Source organism: Adiantum capillus-veneris, chromosome 12, assembly GCF_014529385.1.
Source record: "Adiantum capillus-veneris isolate H3 chromosome 12, ASM1452938v2, whole genome shotgun sequence".
NCBI lineage: Eukaryota > Viridiplantae > Streptophyta > Polypodiopsida > Polypodiales > Pteridaceae > Adiantum > Adiantum capillus-veneris.
In genome coordinates, this window is record NC_140942.1 from 4,304,199 (window position 1) to 4,329,427 (window position 25,229).

The 25,229-nt window shown below is 44.3% G+C and overlaps 2 protein-coding genes across 3 annotated transcripts in view; both read right to left on the reverse strand.

Annotated features, from left to right (window-relative positions):
- RRC1 (RNA recognition motif (RRM)-containing protein) overlaps positions 1–25,229 on the reverse strand; it is a 108,995-nt gene that overhangs the window by 21,089 nt on the left and 62,677 nt on the right. For both annotated transcript variants that reach the window (XM_086524788.1, XM_086524789.1), the window contains 4 exons: positions 10,822–11,043; positions 10,627–10,685; positions 10,094–10,187; positions 9,797–9,934 (listed from right to left, as the gene is read on the reverse strand). In XM_086524788.1, the coding sequence (XP_086380914.1) occupies positions 9,797–9,934; positions 10,094–10,187; positions 10,627–10,685; positions 10,822–11,043 (513 nt within the window). The remainder of the gene's footprint in view (positions 1–9,796; positions 9,935–10,093; positions 10,188–10,626; positions 10,686–10,821; positions 11,044–25,229) is intronic.
- Positions 21,842–22,501, reverse strand: LOC147445233 (uncharacterized). Its single transcript, XM_086525955.1, has one exon. It carries the CDS (start codon positions 22,499–22,501, stop codon positions 21,842–21,844), a length of 660 nt encoding a protein of 219 aa, XP_086382081.1.

Sequence of the window (25,229 nt, forward strand, 5' to 3'; positions counted from 1 at the left end):
AGGAGGCAGGTCACACACCCGCTACACATTTACACCAGAGAGTCAGAGACTGATTTCGGTTATACAGAGGAGATCTCGGACCGTCTATTGGAAGGCACAGCTGGCACAAATGGTACAAGCCTCTCAGTGGAGGAGTGCACAACTCTACTGACTGAGACACTGCATGGGCCTGCATCAGTGGCATACCCACACACTCAGCCAGGCAAAAGACGAAATTCTGCAAGCATGCCCCAGAATAGTTGGTATGATGAGGAGTGCAGAGAGATGAGAGCCCAGCTTCAGAGGGATCTTCTTTTAGGAGTCGTCACTTACAGTCAGTCTCAAATTGCTTTCCGACGCGCCTTGTGCGACGGAAGAAGCGAGCTTACCTAGCTCAGATGGAGCGAGGCTTCTATCAGATGTTCTTGAGTAGGGACTCAGGAGAGGCATGGCGACTCTTCCATGAGCACTCCCTTCCCCCAGTGATTACTTCACCTCATGTGTGGGGCCAACATACGACATCATTATATATAGTTCCTGGACAGGAACCCCTTCCAGATCCTACCGAGCCTTGCCCAACTACGAGCACTTTCTTTACATCTGAGATGGTACAAAGGGCCATCGACGACAGGATGAGGACCGGGAAGGTATATGATCATGACGGTCTAGTAGCGGAGCACTTTATACATGCCAGGGATATCCTGATGGAGGTTCTCGCAGTGTTGTTCAATCGTGCCATGTGTGAGGGATTACCAAAGACTTGGAGGTTGTCTAATATTGTGCCCATCTACAAGGCTGGTGACCCTACAAAGCCTGGGAACTACCGCACTACTATGGATAGACACACATTGGCACAGTTGTATGCATCTATTCAGGAGCAAACACTTGAGTAATTGAGCAGAGGGCGAGGGTGTACGAGCAAAGGGTCAGGCCGGCTTCAGGAGGGGTTTCTCCACTCTTGATCATATTCTGAACTCTATTTCGTATGTATGTTGATGAGGGGTCTGATTACATTGACAAAGAGGGTGACAGGGGTGCCCAGCTGGCAGGAACGTGGATCCCATTGTTGCTATATGCTGATGATATTGTGTTGATATCTGACTCACCAGAAGGTATGCAACGACATTTGGATGCACTATGCAGTTTTGCAGAGGATAGTGGCTTGTGTGTAAACCTAAGTAAAACCAAGGTTATGGTGTTTAACACCATACCGCAATGGGTCAGGAGATTAGTACCTACTTTCAAATATGGTCAGGAATTTGTGGAGTATACAGATGCATACACTTACCTGCGGGTAGTCTTTCATGGGCCGAGATTTTCTTTGAGAAGAGTAGCAGAGACTAGACTAACTAGAGCTAGTGCGGCTCTGGGAGGAATGGAGAGGATGTGTTCGCAGGTTCAGTTCCAGGAACCTAGGACAAAGTTATGGCTCTTTGATACTTTGGTTGCCTCTACAATGTTATATGGGGTGCAGGTTTGGGGCCCTTCTGTAGGCCAGGATGGTTGGAGGCATATGGAGAAGCCCCTGGTATCTATGATCTCTGGGCTGATTAGAGCCAAGGCTTCCGTACCGCATCATATCATTCGAGCGGAATTAGCCGCCCCCCCCTATGGAGATTGAGGCGCTTATCAGATCAATCTCCTTTGTACACAGTCTGTGGGATACTACTAGAGACAGATATGCAAGGGTGGCTCTAGAATCCTCCAGACAAATAGCTCTTAATGGGGATACATCATGCTGGTATGCACAGATGGCATCATGGTTTTAGACACATGGTTTCACCATGGAAAGGTTGCCTCCTTTTCAATACTCTCTACAGGCACCCTTGAGGTCTCTGACGCGGGTAGAGATTAATAGACTCATTCGTCAGGATCTGATCCAGCTGGACACGAGGAGGACATGGATAGAGCCGATACAAGAGTTGAGCACAAAGATGCCTTTCTATAGAGAGCATCTTCTCCACCTCACGGGGGATGAGTTTGTGATTCTACCTAGCGATATGGACACACATCTTTCTCATGGTTTGCGTTGTGCCATTGCCCAGATATGCACGTCCTCACATCAGCTCGAGATGAGACTGGCAGATTCAGAGGGACACCAACAGATAGCAAGATATGCCGCTTATACCATCTAGAGCAAAAAACAGAGGTACATTACATATGTCATTGCACAGTGTACTATGAGATACGAGGCCGTTTTCATTGTCTATTCAGAGAAGGTTTTGGGCCTCTATCTAGGGTCATGAGTTATGAGGATCAGAGAAGTCTTGGGCTATATCTACTTGAGTTACACAGGCATAGAGAAACTTTACGGAGGAGAGTTGAAGAGAGACAACCCCAGAGACGGATCACAGATTTCTTTACACTAGATATACCCAGAAGAACAGACAGAGGAGCAGCCAACAGTGGAGAGGTCTGCCCGCACTACTGGCATTCTCATAGACCGAGCATTGGAGCTAGGGAGATCTAGACGACCCCGATGAAGAAGAGGAGCTACACAGTTTCGAAGGAGGCTACAGCAAAGGATTCAAGCCATACTTTTTCGTCGCCCCCTTTCCAGTATTCTCTTGATGCACCATCCTTGGCTCTTACACGGATGGAGACTACTAGACTCATTCGGCAGGATCTTATCCAGCTTGATAGCAAGAGGACATGGATAGAACCATCACGGGAGTTGGGTACGAAGAGGGTTTTCTATAGAGAACATCTTCTTCAACTCACGATAGACGGATTTGTCACACGGCCCAGTTACATGGACACACATCTATCTCATAGGTTACGATGTGCTATTGGCCAGATTCGCACATCTTCACACCAGCTTGGGATTGAGACAGGTAGATTCAGAGGCATACCAGCAGACAGTAGGATATGTCAGTTATGCCATGCAGAGCCAGAGACAGAGTTTCACTACATATGTCGCTGCACAGTCTACTATGAGATACGGGGACGCTTTCATTGTCTATTCAGAGATGGTTTTGACTCGTTAGACAGAGTAATGAGATATCAGGATCAAAGATGTCTCGGATTATTCCTACTTGAGATTCAGAGACATAGAGACGCTCTATTGAATGGGCAAAGACAGAGACAGTCCCAGAGACGCATCTCAGATTTCTTCAGTCTGAGTACCACAGAGTCAGAGGGGACACCACCACCAGAGAGCTCGGTTCCCACCCATACACACATCAGCGGTACTCTCATTGATCGAGCTACAGAGTTAGGGAGATCGAGACGACCGCGACTGAGGAGGGGAGCCACGCAGCACCGGCGGAGATTGCGGCAGAGGATCCACAAGATTCTAGCACGAAACCCAGAATGTCGATCGGGATAGGCTTCATGCTACTGTTATATTGTATCATGGTGACACTTATCCCCACTTTGTACCTTTATGGTGATACCATTGCTCAGCCTACCAGCCACCCATAGGGGTCGGTAGCACTCCTATCAGTTCTTTGTTTGTAGTTTTCTTGTTTGTACCCAGACTTGGTACTAGACTCATCATTGTAATCAGTTGGTCTCATAGGTCATTTTGGCCTCTTGTAGACGTTAATATATCATTTCATTTCATTTCTCTCTCTCTCTCTCTCGGTGGTAGATTGGTTATGCCATTTCCACTTGAATAACAGGTCTTGAGATCTAGCTATCTATCCAGGTTTGCTCAGTTATTTTGCAATTTTCTCACGTGTAGATATTGGGCTTGCAGTCCATTACATAGGTGCTCTACCTTTGAGATCTAAGCTAGGAACTATGCGAGAATTTCATCTTTCGAGTTCCTAATAGCAAGGCAAGTACACTCTACCATAGAGTCTGAGATTTGGAAGAAAGGGTTTTCTTCCATTCTTGTGGTTGTATAAGATTCTCCACATTGATAAAACTCCCCATTAACAAAGATAATCTATAAGCGGGGGGACCAACCCATCTTCTCGTCCCCAATACGGTGTTGATTCTCCTACTCACTCTTCTCCCTATTCTCTCACTCAGATGCTATTTATTTGAGTCTATCGAGAATATGTGTGCGCTCTACTTTGTGATATTGGCCATATAAACATGCCCGTAAAAGCTATCATAAACCGTGGCACAATTTACGTGATGCTGACATGGCAGACAGGTAAGAAAAGCATCTAACTTCGATAGCTTTTGGGAACGGCCTATTTTGTGCTTTAGAAGGCGCCTAGCTTTGGTATCAATTGCTTTTGAATTCCTGTGTCTAGAAAAGAACACCATGAAGGCTCACTCTGGTACATTGAGTGCTTGGTAGCACATCTACAAACTTGCCCCCCGACAATTTCACTCCATTGATTATTAGTATAAGGAGTAGTACTAAAAGGGGCCCGAGATCTGGGGCCAATGCATTTCGAAGTGAAACTCCGCCACTTCATGTCTTGAGTACAGTTTGTTTTTCAAGTTTGGGTGTGATCCATTTTAAGTTTTGTTTGTGTGTCTATTGTGGATCTACTGGGCTATCTAAACCATAGTCACAAGAGACGCATTCCAAGACGGGGAATGGGGAACGGGGGACGGGGCTCAAATGGATTTTTAGTGTAAAAAGGAGGGGGGGACCGTAAGTGGGGACGGAAAAGTGGGGACGAGAAGCCCGAAAAAGGGTGTCCCCTGTGACTATGATCTAAACAATATTCTTGGATCTTATTGAAGCTGAGCCACTCTCTCCTCGATCTCTCCGCAATGTCCTGCATTAATGTCTATCATCTCTCTATGGTAGAGCTTAATATCTGTACCTTGGTGCTCTTTGTCTCTTGCTCATGCCGTCTACTCAATGAAGTGGGATTCAGTGTTGTGGGTGCATATATATTTATCTATTTATTCTCTTCCTTCTTTTTTGTGGGGGGGTGGTGGTGGTGGTGGTGGTGGCGGCGGGGGGGTCTTTAAAAAATTGTAGTTGCGGTCCTCAAGGTAGTGATCAGTCACTATTGTCCTGTGTGATATGAGCCCTTACGAGGGTCTCTCAATGGCATTGGACGTCTAGTAAACTGCCCCAATTTGTGCTCGTTTGCTGTATAGACTAGGACACCCCAAGTCGGGAATTAGGCACGACACATGAGAGAATAACTTAAAAAGACTTCACAAACTTTATCACAATTCACTTGAATCGACACAAGCTTGCGTAGTTCTGTGCCCAAAGGTATTGGCCCCAAAATGTGGCGCCCTTTCGGTATTCATTTTTATTAATGCTTGAGAAAAGTTACAGAGTCCGAGGACCCTCTCTGCTCAGCTGCTCGTCAGTAAAACTGAGTCCAAGAGGCCCTCTCAATACATATTTATAGGCCCATGACCTCTCACAAAAGCTATACATGAAAAGCTTCAAACTCAAAAGCTACAAGCCCTAAAGCTATGAGTGAAAAACGAGGAAATCCGTACGTCAGCACCCGCATTTCGCGAAAATCCGTACGGCCTGCGCGTCAGCATGTCAGCAAGTTTTTCAAGCGTCCGTACATCTGTCCACGTCATCAGCTGGGACTGCCGCGTCATTAATTTGTGACATACCCCCCTCTTGAAAGAATTGTAATCGCCTTCGATTACGCCTGCAAAAACAGACATAAGCCATACACTAGACACTGACTCCAAGTACCGACGCACTAGACGACACAAATCCAGCACTTGCACAAAGACGAAAAACATCAAATCACATTCAAATCAAATCACATAGAATCCATCGAGATCTAAGACCGTGATTCAAAGCAATGTGTTTAGCAATCGCATCTAGATCCACACCGGACCTCACTAATGTCTTGAGTCACGAGTAAACAACGTAAGGTCCATGGCTTAAAAAATCCCCAAACGGGTGGTTTGAGGTTAACTAGTCAAAAGGGGGCCCAAAAAAAAAAAAAATCAACTCGTTTCGCACGTTTTTCCGTTTCGGGGTTTCGGAGGGCCGAAACACGTTTTTATGTCACTATAGGAATAACCTCCCCATGGCTTTAAAAATCCCCAAACTCATGGTTTGAGGTCAACTAGTCAAAAGGGGGCCGCAAAAAAACAAAAAAAACAAAAAACATCAACTCGTTTCGCATGCTTCATCAAAACGTTTTGCCGTTTCGGGGTTTCGAAGGGCCGAAACGCATTTTTATGTCACTATGTCAGAATCACCTCCCCATGCGGTGGGTTCATGCGCGTTTGCCCTGGATTAGCTAATTGCTAATCCCCCGCAAGTACAGGTGAACTCGGAGAAATTTCACGTGAGCAATCTCGTCCGATTCATAGGGCAAGTAGCCCTACAGGTGCCGGAGCTCGAGGGCTTGCTACAGATGCGACCGGCACATGAAACGGAGCCCAAAACAGTGAATTACAGCCTGCTGTGTATTTTTGCAGGTTTAGGGTTTTTACCCTAATCGATCCCTAATACCCCCAAGAGCTTCGGGGAAGGGAGGGGATCATTGTACAAGTGATCTGGTGCATTTTCGGGGCAGAAAACAGAGAAATCAGCATGCTGCAGATTCTAGACAGGTTTGAGAAAGCGCTTGTATGCGCCTTGAAAGTTCCCTTTTACATGGGGATTTTGTCTGTGAAGCCTCCTACTGCGGTTATGCTGCCAAAATCTGGCTAGAGTAGGTCACTTTCAGCCCGGTAAAAGCGGGACAGCTCGTAGGAACTTGTAGCTTTTCTCCCAAGTTTTATGAGAATAAAGAAATACCGAAAGGGGCGCCAGTCTTTGGGGCCTACACCGTGTCGGTGTCTGCTTGGAAGCACTCTAGCTCCCAGGCCGTGCTTTGTTTGAAGTAACAACGCTCACCACTGCGGTGATGACGTGGCGGCATGTACGGACTTTCACGTTTTATGCTGTGATGTGGCATGTTGTACGGGTTTTCCGTACTTCGCGCTGACAACTTTGGGCAGCAGCTTTTGGGACCAGATGCTTTAGAGTTTAATGCTTTTCATGTAACTGCTTTTCATAGGCAAAGGGCCTTTATATATGTGCAGAGGAGTCAGTCTTTGTGTTACGTCCCCAGACATCAGGATGGATCACATCAAGGTACAACTCCCGAGGGTCCTCTGCTCTCAGACTCTGCGTCCAGATGCTCTGCAAAGTGAGGTCCCAGGGGCTCTTATAAACAGTACAAGGGATGCCCAAAATCAGAGCCCCAAATGTAAGGAGGACGGGCACTATAAGCAACTTCAAATAACAACGGAACTGAAAGACCTACAGGACAGGAGACAGGGACTGGTGGAGTTCCACCCCAAGAGAGCACTGGCCCCAAACCTTGGCGTCCCATTCGGTATTTCTTTATATTGCTTGAACTCAGTACAATGCCGGTACTAACGCTCTGCATCTTCACTCGGAAGAGTGCCAGAGTGTTACATCCTGAGGCATCAAGATGGGCGCTTGCAGTTATGTCCGTCCAGTGTGAACATGGCCCTTTGATTATGAACTCCTATAAATAGGACTTAAGTCTCATTTGTGAGACATCTTGTGTGATCACCACGCTTGGACACTTGGCCCTTGGTAGCTCTACCCGCACACCCGTATTGGTGTGGGCTCGGTGTTATGGGACACCGACCCTTGTGGTAGAGGCTAGCCCGCTTGGTTGCAGGCTCCCAGGCTTGGGGTTGAGCTCGTATTGGCTCTAAGGCTGGGAGGTGAGCCTGATGTCCGCTCACTACGTGTGTCTTGGTGCGAGTTTGGTTTGTGTCATGTCGTGTGTGCAGGTTGGAATCGGCGAGGGACTAACATTGTTACGTCCTTAGACGTAAGGATGGGTGCCTGCAATTATGTCAAGCCAGTGTGAACATGGCCCTTTGGTTACGAAGTCCTATCAGGATGGGCGCTTGCAGTTATGTCCGGCCAGTGTGAACTTCGTAACCAAAGGGCCATGTTCACACTGGCCGGACATAATTGTAGGCGCCCAACAATAAAGAAATACCGAAAGGGGCACCAATCTTTGGGACCAGTGCTTTTGGGCGCGGAACTCCGTTGTGCCGTGTCGACTCTCTCTCTATTAAAGTTCTTCTTCTTCTTCTTCTCTCTCTATTAAAGTTCAATGATTTTGAAGTTTCTATTCGTGTGTTGCTATTGATTTCTCGCTTCAAGTGTCCAAGCTACAGGAGAGTTGATCACCTCCGTTTGTTTTTATGTCCTATAACATGCATTTGTAAGAATCTGTGTTGCATCCTGATGTGTCGACCACTGAATATTCCTGATTGGGAGAGATTGCCTAGGTATGTAACTTTAGTGCATCGAGACACCCATTTAAAGATCGGCGTGGTCTAGGTAGTAGGTGTGATGGCTAATTTTAATTTTTGCTACACCAAAATATCAAGAGCTCCGATACGAAATGAGAAAACTAAATGACCCTCGGGATTACCCTCCGATATTTTTTTCTCTGACGTGAGTCATTTTGCACATATAATTGTGGATGATTACACTTCTTTCAAGAAAGGGGGATGTCACAAAATGCTCACGTGTAAACCACTGCAGACCAAGTGAGCCTAACCCTACCTAAGCCCTAGAAGCTAGAGAAGAAGAAGTTTTACCGAATTACTGAATACAGCCGAGTCGCCTAAAGACTAAAGAGAGTTAGGATTAAAAATCCTAACCCAACCCAAGTTACAGAAACCAGCCGAGGGGCCTAAACCCTAAAATAAAGCAGATCACACACACACAAACCCTGAATTGCAGGAGGATGATGACGTGGCATGCTGTACGGAATTCGGTGAATTGCACTACAGGCTGACAGCGTGGCAGCGCTGTACAGATACCCTCAAGCCGCTAGCTTTTGGACCAGATGCTTGTAGAACCTGTTGCTTTTCATGTAACTAACTAACTCTCTCTAACTCTCTCTCTCTCTCTCTCTCTCTCTCTCTCTCTGCACGCCCATGGGAGATGTAGAGCAGAGCCACAGAAGTTGTATCTTGTTGAAGCGATATAAAGAAATACAAAAAGGGGCACCAGGGTTTGGGGCCAGTGCCATCTGGGAGTGTAACTCTGCCACTCCGTGTCTCTCGTGTGCGTTCTCTCTCTCAGTTCATTCAAGTGCTTAAAGTCTGTTCCAGTCTGCTACTTTTTAGTTGGCACATCGTGCCATTTGTTTACACCCTCATCTAAGTTACAGCCATATCAAACAGCCCCAAACTCTTAAATTTTCCATCAGGCTTGATCACCTTCATCCAACTCACGCAGTCCCCTAGTTCGAGCAACACTTTCAACCATACCTAGCCTTACTTTCTCTATGAGGCTTAATCACCCCCATCCAGAGATTCGCAGCCACATTTTCAGCCATAAAGAGCAGCCCCAAAGCTCTTACATTCTCAACCAGCCTTGATTACCTAATGACAGGTTTCCACAACATTGTAAGGTTTGTGCACAGTTATTTAACATTTAAAAAGCACTTTAAAGGAAGCATAAAGGGACTTCCACTTCCATGTCTATTCTTGATTTATCTCAATACCAGTCTCCATGTTTCAAAAAGATACTTGATTTATCTGACATTTTTCTGCACACTGAGTCAACACCTGATTGATGAAGAAGAGTAGCAGAAGCAGCTGTGTTACACTTGATCGATGCAAACTTAGGCCCTTCTGTAGAACTTAGCTATCATAACAGAACCACACAGTTCCAAATGAAATATCACACACAGCTGAACCTTCAGTAGTGGGTCAAACTACTCTCCACAAACCTATGGAAAAGCACCATGAAAATAAAAGCACATAAAGGCATTGAAACCTTATCCACCCAAACATTGCCTCTTCTACTTTGTCAATCCCAATAATAATTATAATCATAATTCCTTATAAGCTTCACTATCAGTTGATATTTCATGACTATCAAGAGACCATTTGGTAATAAACAAATGACATAACTAATCACCTCGCCAGCTGCCTCAGCATTGTCGAGAGAAAAACCCATTGCCTCTCGTATAAGGCTTCTTTCTAGGGTCAAAGCTCGGAGCATGTCTTCAAACTCATCTCGCTGGCTATCCGTTAGTGCTCGCTCTTGATCTACTCTCTGCGATAAAATACCAACAAGGAATCGGTCACTAAAAAGACAACTCGTCGCAATGCGCTCATGAACAAGAATGGTCAAAATATACATAATGCCAGAATACGGATCATCAAAAGAAACCAATAACTAATTAAGAAAGCCTAAGACGAAAAGGAAGCTTACCCTTCCACGCCCAGCAGCAAATGTAGTACTGGAGGCCTTATCATGCTCTGGGCTACCGACCAGAGCTTGTTGAGGAAGAGGAGGAGGTATCCATCTGCAAGGCTCATTCAACTCCGAGTCAGGCCACAAGAAAGTTTGATGGGGTATGCAGTAAAATACTTTAGCCAACTGAAGCTAGAACCAAGTATTTAGGCATGCTATCTCAGCTCTACTTAGCCTCTCAGTAGGCAAAGTAGAGCTCATCGGTAAAATAGGCAAACCTATTTTACCGATGGGGGAATCCCCCCTTTTTCAATTATCACTGATACAATTCTGTGGAAGGCATGGTTATAGCTCTTCACGCATGAATATTCTGGTTTTAACAATAAACTGAATAGCAAACCACAACAGTACCTTGGAAAATAAAGATTCATATTCAGAATTTTCTCACTCTAGGATACCTTTCATAATATTTCATATAAATCTAAATCTTCTCCAAGGACAGGAAACAGCAGGTTCTAGGCGTAATAGTAATATGCCATGGATTATCTTACCTGCCACTCCCAGTTATCATAATGAAGGGTTCTGTTCGCCATCTCTGGAGAGTATCGCCCTGTTTCTCAAATGAAATTTGTTGACCATATCATTAAAATGAATGAAAAAGGTAAAAATTAAATGAAAAAGGCAAAAAATTAATGATACAGCCAAGCGATATAATATCAAGACAAGGTAAGAATTGATTTGCATGCCTGAGCAAATGAATAAAGCCGCCACACATAGTAAGTATGATCCTTTGATCCAAGATCAAACAAGAACTTGAACAAAGGATGATTGCGCCCTCTCTCCATTATAGCTTGCTCAAAAGCACACCCATCATCAAGGACATATAAAGCCAAGGTGTCTATAACATGCCGAAGATGATCGTCATCAGGAGGGATCACATGGATATCCGGAACATTTGGTGTGACAACCTGGACAAATAACCAACCCATTGAATTAGCAAGCTACAACAGTTCACACAATTACAAATGACAAAGACAAAGGTCCTCTTTGTGTTCAAGCTACAGTTCTAGTTGTATTACAAATGGCCAAGGCTATACATGTCCGCTCCTTCCCACTCTCTCCCCCTTAGCCTAGACCCCGTCATCAAAAACTATCAACCCTTCCCTCAAAAACAATTGTACCAAGTTGATGGCATAGTAGTCCATCATACGGACTGATGATCGCGTGACAGAACTGACAGTGAGCATGAATATCACAGCACAAATTGCACGCATTTTTCTTCTGGCGTGGCAGGTTATTATTGGCATGGCACTTTATACAGACGCTTTTGTGAGTGCAAAGTCAAAAAAGTTGCTTTTACTCTTTGTGAGTTCTTGAGTTGCTTTCAAAAACTAGTGTGTAAAAATAAGACGCCATAGTGCCAGTTGTAACTGAGATTCTGAAAGTGGTATCTCCAAGCAGATAGCATTGTGCACTTCGCTTGAATTAATACAAATAAAGATATACCATCGGGGGGAGCATATTTTGGGCCCAATCTACTCCAAGAGGAGCTCTGCCCTCTCATAAATCCCTTGGAGATTCTCTTGGCTTTAGTGTTAACAATATTTCAAGTCAATTCCAGTCTCTCACAGCCTGGCTTGTGGTGTCGGCCACATTGCAGGGTAATAGAGCACAACACTTCTCTTCTTCATTGATCACTTCTTTATGATCGAGGCAGGACTAAATCCGACAACATGGAAGAAATTTCAGAAGGATTTCATGATCAATAAAAGAAAGAATAAATTCCATAGATTGAAAGTATACTGTCAACGTGGTATCAGAGTTACAATCTGCCATCACCTCAGAACAGTATGCTCAACTCACGGAAGGGGATGATTTTCCAAGCCTTTAACAATAACCGGTTCTTCCCAGCAGACAACTTCACCAACTTCTCTCCCACCTGTTCCATCAATACTTCCTAATTCCTTCACAGCATCCTTCATTGATGTAAGGAATTTTCCGGCTAATGAGATTCCCTCCTTCAAGATTCCTCAATTACCAGCTTCTCTCATTCATTCACCACCAAACTACAATCACTCATCCGGAGCTTATCCTTATTATCACCCTTCCATACTTCCAGGACCAAAACCTAACACTGGCTCTAATACGAGTTATTGCCAAAAAGGCATGCATGAGTGAGTGTCTCTGTGCGTGTGTGTGCGCGTGTGTGTGTGTGTGTTGGGGGGGGGGGGGGGGGGAGAAGAGAGAGAGAGAGAGGCTGCTTGCGCTAGGCTTCACCCTTCATTTCGATTTATTGTCGCGATTTATGGATTTTCGCGATTTGCACTCCTGGCGTCGCAATTGTACGGATTCTGTGATTTACGCTGGCAGCTTTTGGGCATTGCTTTTGGACCATACGCTTTTAAGATTGAAGGCTTTTCATGTAAACTACTTTTGGGCCTAGGGCCTTTAAATATGAGGCCATGGGCTCATTCTGGGGCATGCTTCCTGGAGGAGAAGGTGCAGAGTCTGGAGTACCGTCTTGTATTGTGTTGATGCAATATAAAGAAATATCAAAAGGGATGCCAAGGTTTGGGGCCAATACTCTCTTGGGTGGAATTCCGCCACTCTCTCTCTCTCTCTCTCTCTCTCTCTCTCTCTCTCTCTCTCTCTCTCTCTCTCTCTCTCTCTCTCTCTCTCTCTCTCTCTCTCTCTCTCTCTCTCTCTGTGTGTGTCTCTCTCTCTCTCTCTCTCAGTTCGGTTGTTACTGAAGTGCTAAAGTCTGTTCAATCTGTTCTTTTCTATTGGCACGTGGTGCCCGTCTTGTGACAGTGGTATTTGAGCATTAGGCGTGTGCTCCTCTGAAAGCATACCCGTCCTACCAAAGAGTTGACAAAGCAAGATCGCACTTCCAAAGTTTATTGGGAATTTTAGCTTCGTGCTTTGACTCGTTACTCCGGACTTATTAGCTGGGCGCACTCTCGTCTTCACCGCTCATGTCTTACAGGGCATAAGCCATTAAGATCACTTGCAAGAGAAGGATCCAAGATTTGTTTCAAGTCAATGTTTTTCTCAAAAGCAGTGCCATGCAGATGGTGATAGATACGAAGCCGCACACTCCAAGGACTTGGCAAGCTTTCAAGAAAAATTTTGCCCGAAGTTATATGGTTTTTGACATCTTCCTTCGGAGTGCTACTTTTGGCAGAGTGGGGTATCCTGAATTCCTTGCCATGGAAACCCTAGCAGATTATAACTTGAAATTTCTAGACATCTCTAAGCAGGTGTCTCTTGTTGATAACCTCGAAGGTCCGGTGTGACTGCTATGTCTTGGGACTACCATCACCGCCACAGGAATACTGTCTGTCCAAGAGCTTATGGACCATGGTACGGTCAGCTACGACCTTATGGAAGGGACCTAACCCTAATTTTTTTGGTGCAGGTTTCAAGATGGAAAGTCAGTCGACTTTTCGAGCTCGGCTGATGTGCAGATTGCTTTTTAAATTTGAAATCTGTTTGAGAACTTGTTTGATAATCCTGTTTGGAATTTGTTTGAAATGGATGGTATCTGTTTTAAACCTGCCTTGGTGCCAATTTGAATTGTTTGACTGTGGTTTTAATACTAGTTTCATTAATTCGTGATTTTACTCCCGGGTAGAGTAGTGCACGATGCTATTTTGGTATTTGTTTGAACCTTGGAACGACGCAGACGGGATGTCTGGGGAGCAGAAGCATTTTGTTGTATGCTAGAAAACCTCCGAACGACACAGATGGCATGTTTGGGGAGCGTTTGGTTCTATGCTTGAAAAATATTGTTGTTGTTACTCCCGGCCCGGACCTTGATGGTTATGTGGGAGGAGTATTAGCAAGTCTGAGCAATGGTTACTCTCAGCACCTCCAAACGACACAAGCTACGGTCTGAGGGGCGTTTGGTTGTAAAAGCCCTCTATATCTCCCGGCCCAGACCTTTTTAGGTTATGCGGGAGGAGTGATGAGGGAGTCGTTGAATATCTCTTGGCCTGGACCTTGCTAGGTTATGCGGGAGGAGTGTTTATCGGAGACTTTTTGTTTCTATGTCTTGTAGCATGCATGTGTGAGCATTTGTGTTGCATTGTGATATGTCCACCACTGAATATTCCTAATTGAATGAGATTGCCTGGGTATGTAATTTTAGTGTATCAAGACACCCGTGGAAGATCCGTGCGGTCTGGGTGTGATCGCTAATCTTACTACGCCGGAATATCAAGAGTTCCAATCTAGACGAAAGGAGAAGCCAACTCCTTCATCAAAAGAGCCGACAGGAGAAGCCAACTCCTTAACAAAAAGAGCAAATTGATTGTCCCTCAAAAAAAATTTAGCTAACTTGAGTTGTTTTGCAGATATGTTGTAATCGCGGACAATTACGTTCTTTCAAGAAGGGGAGATGTCACAAACTGCTGACGTGGCAAGTTACTGAAGAACAACGCCAACCTTAAGATCACGGCCGAGGGGCCTAAACCCCTAAACCCTAAGAAGAACAAGCAACAGTAGTAGAAGAAGAAGTCCTACCAACTTATGGGGACCACGTCCGATGAGGCCCAAGAGACATAAAAGAATGAAAATAAAGAAGGACCCACATACACACACACACACACACACACACACACACACACAAAGGCTTGCGCACAAGCTGATGACGTGGCAGTCGTACAAACGCTATGGAAATTGTGCTGACATGGTGGCAACCTGTACGGATTTTAGCGATTTGCGCTGCTGACGTGGCAGTTGTACAAATTTCCGTGATTTACGCTGGCAGCTTTTGGGCATTGCTTTTGGACTATATGCTTTTGAGTTTGAAGGCTTTCACATGAACTGCACTTGGGCCTAGGGCCTTTAAATATGAGGCCATGGGCTCATTTTCGGGCATGCTTCATGGAGAAGGTTTGTCTAGAGTACCAGCTTGTATTTTGTTGATGCATTATAAAGAAATACCGAAAGGGGCACCAAGGTTTGGAGCCAATACTCTCTAAGGTGGAATTCCGCCACTCTCTCTCTCTCTCTCTCTCTCTCTCTCTCTCTCTCTCTCTCTCTCTCTCTCTCTCTCTCTCTCTCTCTCTCTCTCTCTCTCTCTCTCTCTCTCTTCAGTTGTTATTGAAGTGCTAAAAGTCTGTTCAGTCTGTTCTTTTCTACTGGCACGTGGGGCCCGTCTTATGACACCCAACTAGAAAGAAATGGCCGAGAGGACGAGAGAAACTGAAAGGAAAGAAGAAGTTTTGGACCCAGAAAGATTGGCCATGGGAACTAAGCTAAAAAGAATGAGCGATTTTTAAAATCCTAGTCCCACCCAACTTATGGAGCACCGGTTGAGGGCCTAAAATACTTTTAAGTAAAAGTTTGATCACTGAGAAGAATTTCCGTAAAACGCGCTCACTGATGGCGTGGCAAAACTATATGGACAATGACAAGGCAGACTGTACAGAAATTCCAATTTTTGCGCTGACAATGCCATGTGACAGGCTGCAGGAATTTTTGCTTTTCACACTACTTGGATATGGCAATTTTTGCGTGAGCTTTTTACAGCAAATGCTTTTGGGGGCTAGTGCTTTTGGTATCTGATGCTTTTGGGCTCTTCTTTTGGGTATCCCTTGTACTATTTATTAGTGCCCCTACGATCACTCCCTCAGAGCATCTGGGCGTAGAGTCTCAGAGAGAGTTGACCCTCGGGGAGCTATACTTTGTGAGCATAATAATAAAGAAATACCAAAAGGGACGCAAGTCTTTCGGGTCAGTGCGTCTTGGCTCGAAACTCCGTCGTGCCGTCTCTCTCTCTCTCTCTCTCTCTCTCTCTCTCTCTCTCTCTCTCTCTCTCTCTCTCTCTCTCTCTCTCTCTCTCTCTCTCTCTCTCTCTCTCTCTCTCTCTCTCTCTCTCTCTCCTCTTGAGTTCAGTGATTGTGCAGTTTTTGTTCGTGTGTTGTTGTTGATTTCTTGCTTGGAGTGTCCAAGCCTGTAACAAGTGGTGCGGTCTTTGTGAGCAAGTATCTGTTCTAGGATCAAAATCTCTTTTAATCTATATATACTTTTGGTTGAGCATCGTCCAAAGGTTCAATAAGTAAATCTCCTTGAGGTCAAAAGGTCTATTAAGCAGGGATGCCCTCTGGCCCCCCTGCTTTTCGCCATAGGTTCACATCCTTTAATCACGACGCTTGAAGCTAGTGCTGAGCGTGGGGAGTTGCAAGGCCTGGCTCTCCCAGGAAACAACCAACTACTTGCAAAAATGTTTGCAGACGATTCTCTCCTCTTCTTGAGGGCACGTCCCCAGGTCGTAAGGAAAGCTCTGGAGATTGTACAAATGTTCTCTATAGCTTCGGGGTCCCAGTGCAATATAGAGAAGTCAAGGCTGATCTCCCTATCGGAAAATGACTCATTTGACCCTTCCGACTGGTCGGGGGAGATTGTTACAAAAGGGAATATTTTCAGACATCTGGGGGCCCCCTTGGTGGTGGACATAACCCACAAACAAAGATGTTAGTGGGTCCTGGGAAAAATCAGAACAAAAATGAGTAGGTGGGAGTATGTTCTTCTCCCATTCCAGCCGGATAAAAGTGACTAATGCCTTTATGCTCCCGTATATTGCCTTCACTAGCCCGCTTCTCAAGATGGCTAAATGTCACTGGAAAGAGTTCTTAAAACCCGTAAAAAGGTTTTTATGGAAAAATAACACAAAGTCCTCCAAGCCATGGCAATGGGCCTTTTGGGAGTCAGTCGCTCGGCCAATGAATCAAGGAGGCCTCGGAATTCTCAACCCTACGGCCCATGCAGAAGCTTGCTGTGCCAAATTTGTAGTCTCCTTGGCTAAACAAGACCAGGCTTGGGCTATCATGATCAGAGATATGCTAGAAGCAGCTAAACTTGGTTCGAAAGGAGGACAGTGGAGAGCGGTAGAGTTTCATGACAAACTTTTGGCCCCGACGTGGGCTACACTAAGTTTGGGGGGTGGCTGAGGGGAATTCGTAAGGAAATGCAACAGAGCAGCGGAAGTCCTAGAGTCGGGGGAAGAAACCAGATACTTCAAGAACTCCATTCTGCATTGGTCCCCCTGGCTTACGAGTTGTAGATCTGCCGCAAAATCCCTATTGGATAGAAGCAGCCAAGAAACTGAGTAATAAGGGTCTGAACCGGCTGGGGCACTTCTGGGACAGTAACAGCATGAGCTGGAAAACCACTGAACTTCTAGTAACCCAATTCCGACTTCATAGCTTGAAGGTTTTGCTAGTCAACAAAGTGATGAAAGAGCTTGACAGTGCAGTGATGCCAATCTGTGACTCGGAGTTTGACTAGAATGCTTGGAAATGGCCCGGAAGCAGCCTCTTATAGAAACCCTATTCTAAACGCATTTACCATACAATGATGCTAAAGAAGAATAGGTCTAGTCCCCTTAACAAGATATGAAAAAAGCAATGGTCGGAAGAAAGGTGGGAGCAAGTAATGGAGAACATCTGGGCGCCAAAGGTTCCGTATCACATAAAGATATTTCTATGGAAAGTAATTAGGGGTGCTCTTCCGACGGGGGTGAAGATTCAAGATAGAGGGATAGGGACAGATCAATGCCTGGGGTGCAAGATGGCTAGTAAGGATCTGACCCACCTTTTTATCGAATGCCCAGCTATCAAAGGCCTTACAGGAAAAATTTGCAAGTGGGTCCAAAGAACATGGAAGATTGGTTTTTTCAAGACTGATTTACTCCTTGGAGGTAAGAACTTGGGTAGCCCTACCATCCTCATCTGCACTCAAATTATCAGGTTTTGCTTTTTACATAATGTATGCCAAACAAGGAACCGTCGTGTGTTCGAAGGAGTTCCTAAGGTGGCAAGCTTCGCAGAAATTATACAAGAAAGCGGAGTGCTAATATGGACACTTGGGCGCAAGCAAAACTAGGATGATTTGTTGCGAAATTGGCTTTATCTGACAGAAAAATAATTCTAAATGAATTATTGGATTTATAAGTGAGAGGGTTTTCTCGCTTGGAACACCAAGGAAAAATAATTCTAAATGAAGTATTGGAATTTTAAGTGTGAGGATTTTTCTCACTGGAGACATCCGAGTACAGAATATTCCTAGTGCGTCATTTAGAGTAATGACGGGAGCACTGTGAAAGGGAATATCTGTAAGGCCACAAGGAACGGGTACTTCTGATGTGTCACATCGGATGGGTGACAGGGAGCATCGGGAAGAAGTATCCGACCATCCGGGAACGGACATCTCTGATGCGTCATACGATGGGTGACATAGAGCATCGTGAAGGAGATTGTACTGTAAGTTCGGTAGGAAAGGACTAGGTGATGTGTATTCCTGATGCGTCACAAGGTGGGTGACGGGTGCATCTGAAAGGGAATATCCATAGTCGGGAGGAAATTCCGAACTGTGTTGGAATTGTGCACAAGGAAAAGCAAGCACTTGAATGAAGATGGGTTCAGAGGAAACTTTGAGGAAAAAACAGATGCTTTCTGAGAAAGCGGATTGCTTTTCGGGAAAACAAATGCTTTCCCGCGAGGAAGTTTATGTTTGCATTGCAATTGTGCCTGTGATTGCATCTAGGGACGCCTGGGAAGTGCTGTGAAAGCATTGTTTTTAACTTATAAGGTTTTATTGAGTTTTTAGGCAAGTTTAGACTATTTTTAAAAATACGCCGGCCGCCCATTTAATAAGTGGGCAGCCATTTGATAAATACGGCAACAGATCAGCCAGCGTTTTCTCTCTCTCTTTTTCTGGCAAAACAAAAAAAAAAAAAAAAAACGGCCGCGATCTCTACGCGAGCAGCTATTCGTGCCCGTGGCTAGGAGCTAAAAAAGCCTCACATGCCCTGCCTCACATGCCCTCACTCAGGAGGGAGGACCAATCTTTGCAAGGAGGAGATGCTGCTGCAGATTTCAGCCGTAAAGAAGACGTTGCCGGTGATGCCCATGGCTGCCCCAAGTGTACCAGATGTTGCCAAGACCCAGTGCGCGAGTTCCCTCGCGAAGAAGTGCCTACGGAGCGTGTTTCCATCGCGAGAAGTTGCTGTTTTTCTCTGTTTTCAGCCCATAAACGTCGTAGACGGGGCTGATTTACAAGAAGGAACCCGAGAACACACCTCTTCTGTGTGTAAGATTGGAAGAGAGGATTTTCTATGTAGAGATCTCTTCTGGCGAATTGTTTTTCGATAACCGAGTTGCGTTTCGAGCATCGAGACTTTGAAGGTAACGATTTTCATGTTATGATCTCTGAGTATTTGATTGCAAGTGTACTTCCTCTTCGTGAGGGAGTAGGAGCAGAGGAAGGCATGAGCCTCTGCACGAGAAAAGCGCTCTGAGGAACTAGAGCCAGATCAGCCCAAGGGTTTCGTACCCAAGTTTGGGAAGCAAATCCACGGATCGAAGAGAGGTAGACTCTCGAGATGTAATCCAAAAGTTGAAATTCCCAAGGGAAGGACTTCGTGTCCAAGAAAGCGGAGTTAATCTGCAGGAAGAGGACTCTGGAAATAGAGTTAGAAAAGAGTTGCAGGGATGTCATGCCCTGAGTCTGGAAGGTGAGATCCAGAGGCGAGAACCTTGGTTCTCAAGGATTTGGAATAAGGAACGGAAGTTCCTTGGAATAGGGTTTTGCCCTAGGAATCGGAAGCTAAGGCCTCCAGGAACCATCAAGTCTTATTGTGTGTAAGATTGGAAGAGAGGATTTTCTATGTAGAGATCTCTTCTGGGGAATTGTTTTTCGAGAACCGAGTTGCGTTTCGAACATCGAGACTTTGAAGGTAACGATTTTCATGTTATGATCTCTGAGTATTTGATTGCAGATGTACTTCCTCTTCGTGAGGGAGTAGGAGCAGAGGAAGGCATGAGCCTCTACACGAGAAAAGCGCTCTGAGGAACTAGAGCCAGATCAGCCCAAGGGTTTCGTACCCAAGTTTGGGAAGCAGATCCACAGATCGAAGAGAGGTAGACTCTCGAGATGTAATCCAGAAGTTGAAATTCCCAAGGGAAGGACTTCGTGTCCAGGAAAGCGGACTTTATCTGCAGGAAGAGGACTCTGGAAATAGAGTTAGAAAAGAGTTGTAGGGATGTCATGCCCTGAGTCTGTAGGAATAGGACTCTGAAAAAAGAGTTGTAGAGATGCCATGCCCGGAGTCTGGAAGGTGTGATCCAGAGGCGAGAACCTTGGTTCTCAAGGATTTGAAATAAGGAACGGAAGTTCCTAGGAATAGGGTTTTGCCCTAGGAATTGGAAGCTAAGGCTTCCAGGAACTATCAAGTCTTATTCTAGAACGAACATGGTAATACGTTCGGTTCAAGTCCTTGTATAGACTTCTCCTCAGTAATAAAGATAATATTACGGGGGGGGACCAGCCCATCTTCTGGTCCCAGTACTGTGTCGATCTTCTCACTCTCTATATCTCTCTCTATCTATTTCTCTCTATATCCTTTGGCTTCAGTAATAAGTGATAAAATCTATTTATCCGAATGTATTTTATATTGTTATGCACTCCCGTTTGTGACATGATTGGTATAGGGTTACTTGTGCCTTGTTGTCAGCGGAATGCTTAGGTAAGGGGAAAATCATGAAACCAGAAGATTAGTGAAGAACATGATAATGAACCTGGTGTATCAAGGGCATGGGGACAGGTCGTTAGGGGTGGCTCTCTAGATAGCTGATCTATGTTTGGTCTCTGGATGGTGTAATGGCGCGGCACGAGCATGGCAAGTTCTTGTAATTTTTAGAGATGATCAATATAAATCACTTTCAATTGTGAGTTTTGACCAAAAAAAAAAATCTGACATGGAAGGCATTGTGGATTTGTCAACGTGAGGATAACTCTAGTCGAAAGGAAACATCGTTAATGCTACGAATGACCTTGAACGGGCCATAGTAAGGTTAACTAAGTTTGGGATACAACCGTTCTTTACCTTTCTTCTTTCGTAGCCGTGTCTTCTCAAAACGAAGCAAAGCCCAATCAACTACTCTGATGTCTAGTCGTTTCCTATGTTTGTCAACAACACATTGTTGTCTATAACGCTTCTTTAAGCTTGCAGCAAGTGATATCTGAATCGTGCACATATTTGTCGGCCTCGAAAATCTTATATATATACCTTCATAAGTTCAGAATAGTCTGAACTCACAAATTATAAGAGGGAATAAAGCACTCATAAAACTATAAAAGCAAGGGACACAAGAAAAGAAAAGAAAAACAAAAACAAACAAACTAAATCACTTTGTTTGCTACGAAACAAAACTAGATATAACAAAAACATTATTAACTTAGAAATGTTTTTAAAAAAGCATGTGTAAAATAAGTTGACGCAAAGTATTTGGCTTAAAACAAGTACTCAACTTTAAGCAAAAAAAAAAGGATAAGACATCAAACTTCACACAACAACTTTTAACGAAAACATTCTTAAGTCGTCAAGTAAGCTAAATACGAAATCGAAAAATCAATACTACTACAAACCTACGAAGAGCAAAGAACCAAACTTGACAATATGTGATCTCAACTTCGCTGCTTGTCCAAACAGGAAGAATAAGATTATCACCTTTATCATGCATAGCTTGGACAACAGCTATGACATCCCTACTCAAGTCGTCAGTGCCCAAGAGTAGGTGCAGGTTTATATAGAGGTCATTCATGCTTTGAACGTACTCTACAAAACCAACGAGTTGAGTTTCTATCACCCTCCGGAGGTGATGGGCATACTCAGCCATGATAAAGGCTAGCATTTGTCAAGCTATATTTAAAATACTAGAAGCGCTAAAGATCAAAACAACAACATAAGGTGTTATTAAGTCAAACAATAAGTGGGCTTTTTAGCTCCCCACTTCTATTGAATTTACTACTGATTATCTCGAACATTCCAAAGGAAGAAACATTAAAAATAAACTTACTACGATGCAAAAATGAACGAACGTTTTTCATGATTCTTTTGAATGAGTATCCTTTTTCAACTAGTAAAGAAATAAGATGGCAAGATTGAGCAACAAAAGTAGATTTACTAGAACAAAGACGAGAAAATCTAAATAGTTGAGAGCAAATGACACCGTACTTAGCTAAAAGAGAAATGTTCGAAGAAATGTGAGGCATACGGATGATATTTAGATTGGCATATTCTGGTTCAAGGCGCTTATCAGAGATATCTACTTCTAATCCCAACGGAGTCTGGAAAATCTTAAGGTCTAAAAAGGCACAACAATCACTATTTGTGGTACAGTTAAGTTCACAAAACTCCTTGGGATAAATTCCTCCGCCTAAAGAACTCGAATTCCAGTACATAAAATCTTGGAAAGAAGGAACGTCAGGAACAAAAAGATCATCTACAAAGCGTCTTACATTGCATAACTTGTGTAAAAATATTGGGCAAGTGTTAGCAAGGACAAGACGCTCCATAAAATCAAACTCATAAGTAAAAAGATAGAAATTAGCAAGAAAAACAGCACAATTGGTACCCATAGGGATACCAATTGTTTGCTTGAAAAGAGAGTCGCCGATGGTTAGTAGAATCGATGGGACTTTGCAAGTTCTCTCAAGGATCTCAAAAGGTGCTTTTGCAAGTTGAGGAATGAGTGGTGTTACTTTAGGCAGATGGCGAGAAGTCGTCCACTCACCAAAGCCGGATGCAGAAAAGCAGAAACTCTACTCGCAAGAAGTGCATTCAGTAGAAGCGCAGAAAGACCAAGAAAAGTAGATCCAAGGATAGCATGGTGGTTGAACCTGCTGAACAAGAAGGCTCCAGAGGAGTACGTCATCGCACATTTGAGAATGACAGAAGAAGATATTTGGACGACGTATTGTCAACGATTTTGGAATGCATTTTGCCAGTTGCGGAAGATTCCTATTTATGAAGCAGATGGAGCCATTCCGTTGCGGCTGACTAAAAGAGATCCGGCGGTTTTGTTTGAAACAAAAGTCCAAAGCTCATGGCACATGCAAAGGACCAATTTTAGATGCATTCAAGCTCCTTGACTTACCCGAAGGACAAGCTAGTGTCCAAGTCAATACGAAAAGCAAGAAGCAACAGAAGAGATCCACAGGGCCCAAAAAACAAAAGAGCAATGTGTTGAGTGCTCAAAGAGGACAAGTGTTCTAGTTCTGGTGACAAAGGGCACAATGTCCAAAGAAAGAACAGTTGATGCTTCGTCACATAGTTCCAAAGAAAGAACAGTTGATGCTTCGTCAGATAGTTCCAAAGCTTCGGAATGATGTGTCGGTAGACAGAGAACCGCACGGTAAGCTACCTCTATCGAAAATTTGGTCAAGAAAAGGAACTTTCCGACTCATGATGCAAAGTAGATGGAGGAGGAGGGCTTCGGAGATTCTCCTCAATTTTGAATTGTACCTTGAGGCTCTTGGATTCTTACCAACGTCTATTCCATAAGTGCACGTCGAAACAGCGTGTTGAATCTGGTGCAATGCGTGCTGTACGAGAGGGGAGCCGCTCCACTCCTTTGTCGCAGAATACCTATAATAAATATAAACCACTAATTTCTCCATGAGATTTTAGGGGTATTGATAGGTTGACAATACTCTACGCAATGACTTTATGAAGAGACATACATTGAATTGGAAATTTCCTCTTTCATGTGTGTATTGTTAGAGTATGTGTTGAAAAGATGAAAGGTTTGCAGCATTTTGTTTGATGATTGATCTGATGTGTAAGGATTCTAGGTACTAATCCTTAATTAAGTACTTAAACTCATGACATTCAAGGTACAAGGGCTCTGTGTTTGATTGATTGAATGTGTGATACAAGGGCTCCTTATATAGGAGACGAAGAGACATAAATGAAAAGACACATCTCCTAGTGAAGAGACGTGACTTTAGACGTAAAGACACATCTTTTCGGCAAAAAGAGCTGCAACCATTGGGCGAAGAGTCGCACCCGTAGAGGGAAGGGGTGTGACCAGTCATTGAAGGAGTGTGGCTTTTGGCGAAGAGGCACGTCTCTTGGGCGAAGGGGTGTGACGATCCAAGCGCAGGGGTCCTTCTTGGCATGGCACTTCGCGTATCTGCAACTAGGAGTAGATGTATTGTTGTTAACATAGTCACAATCGTGACATGATGAATTAAGTGCATCTAGACATCTACTAGAGATCGGTGAGATCTGGATGTGATGGCTAAATGAGTCAGGAATGTGCTTCTAGTGCATTGAGACTTCTCCCTGGATGAGACAATTAGATACTCATCTTAGTGCATGAACAACTCTAAAAGGATGAGATGGCCAGATAGTGATCTATGTACATCAAGCGTTCTAGACTTGATAAGATGACTTGAATTAAATGTTTGCGACTGTGTCACAAACTGCAAACGTGTCAAGCCACTAGGGGAAACAACCCACGCCTGCAGTAAAGACCTGAGCCAACCTGCAAAATTCGGCCGAGGGGCCTAAATCCTAGAAACCGTGGAAGAAGCAAGAGTTCTCACCAACTTACAGTTTCTCCTCGTAAGGGGCCAAACACTTAAAAATTTTAACCAGCTTATGGGTACCCCGTCCGATGGGGCTCAAAATAATTAAAGCAAGAAAAACACACAAAAAAAGGCCTTGCGTAGAAATTGTTGGCGTGCCAGCTATACGGACGATCCTGAACTTGCGTTGGCTGATGATGTAGCAGACTGTACGGACTTCCACAATTTGCGTTGACATGCTGCTAACATGGCAAACTAAGCAGAAATCCTGATTTTGTGCTAGCAACTTTTAGAGATCAGATGCTTTTGGGACTAGATGCTTTTGAATTTGATGCTTTTAGATGTAACTACTTTTGGGCCTAGGGCCTTTAAATATGTGCCATGGTCTTATTCTCTGGCATGCTTCCGCATGAAGATGCAGAGGAGGGAGTACCAGGTTGAACCACTATAAAGAAAAGGGGCGCCAGGGTTCGGGGCTAGTGCTCTGGGGTGTAACTCCGCGTCTCGTGTGTGTCATTTTCAGTTCACTGTGTGCTTAAAGTCTGTTTAGTATGTTCTTTTTCATTGGCACGTAGTGTTGTCCCGTTATAGTGGTATCAGAGCTCAAGTCGTGTGCTTTTCTCAAAGCATACTGGTCCTATCAAAGAGCAAACAGACCAAGATAGCCCTTCCAAATTCCACCATAAATTATTCTCTCTTTTCGAGAGAAAAATCCAAGAAAAGTTTTATTGCTTCTGCAACAATTTGACAATGTCTATGCTATGGGGAATTACTC

Bases quoted from the DNA above. Each gene is read 5' to 3' on its own strand.
- LOC147445233 (XM_086525955.1), bottom strand. From the start codon at position 22,501: ATGGGTACCAATTGTGCTGTTTTTCTTGCTAATTTCTATCTTTTTACT.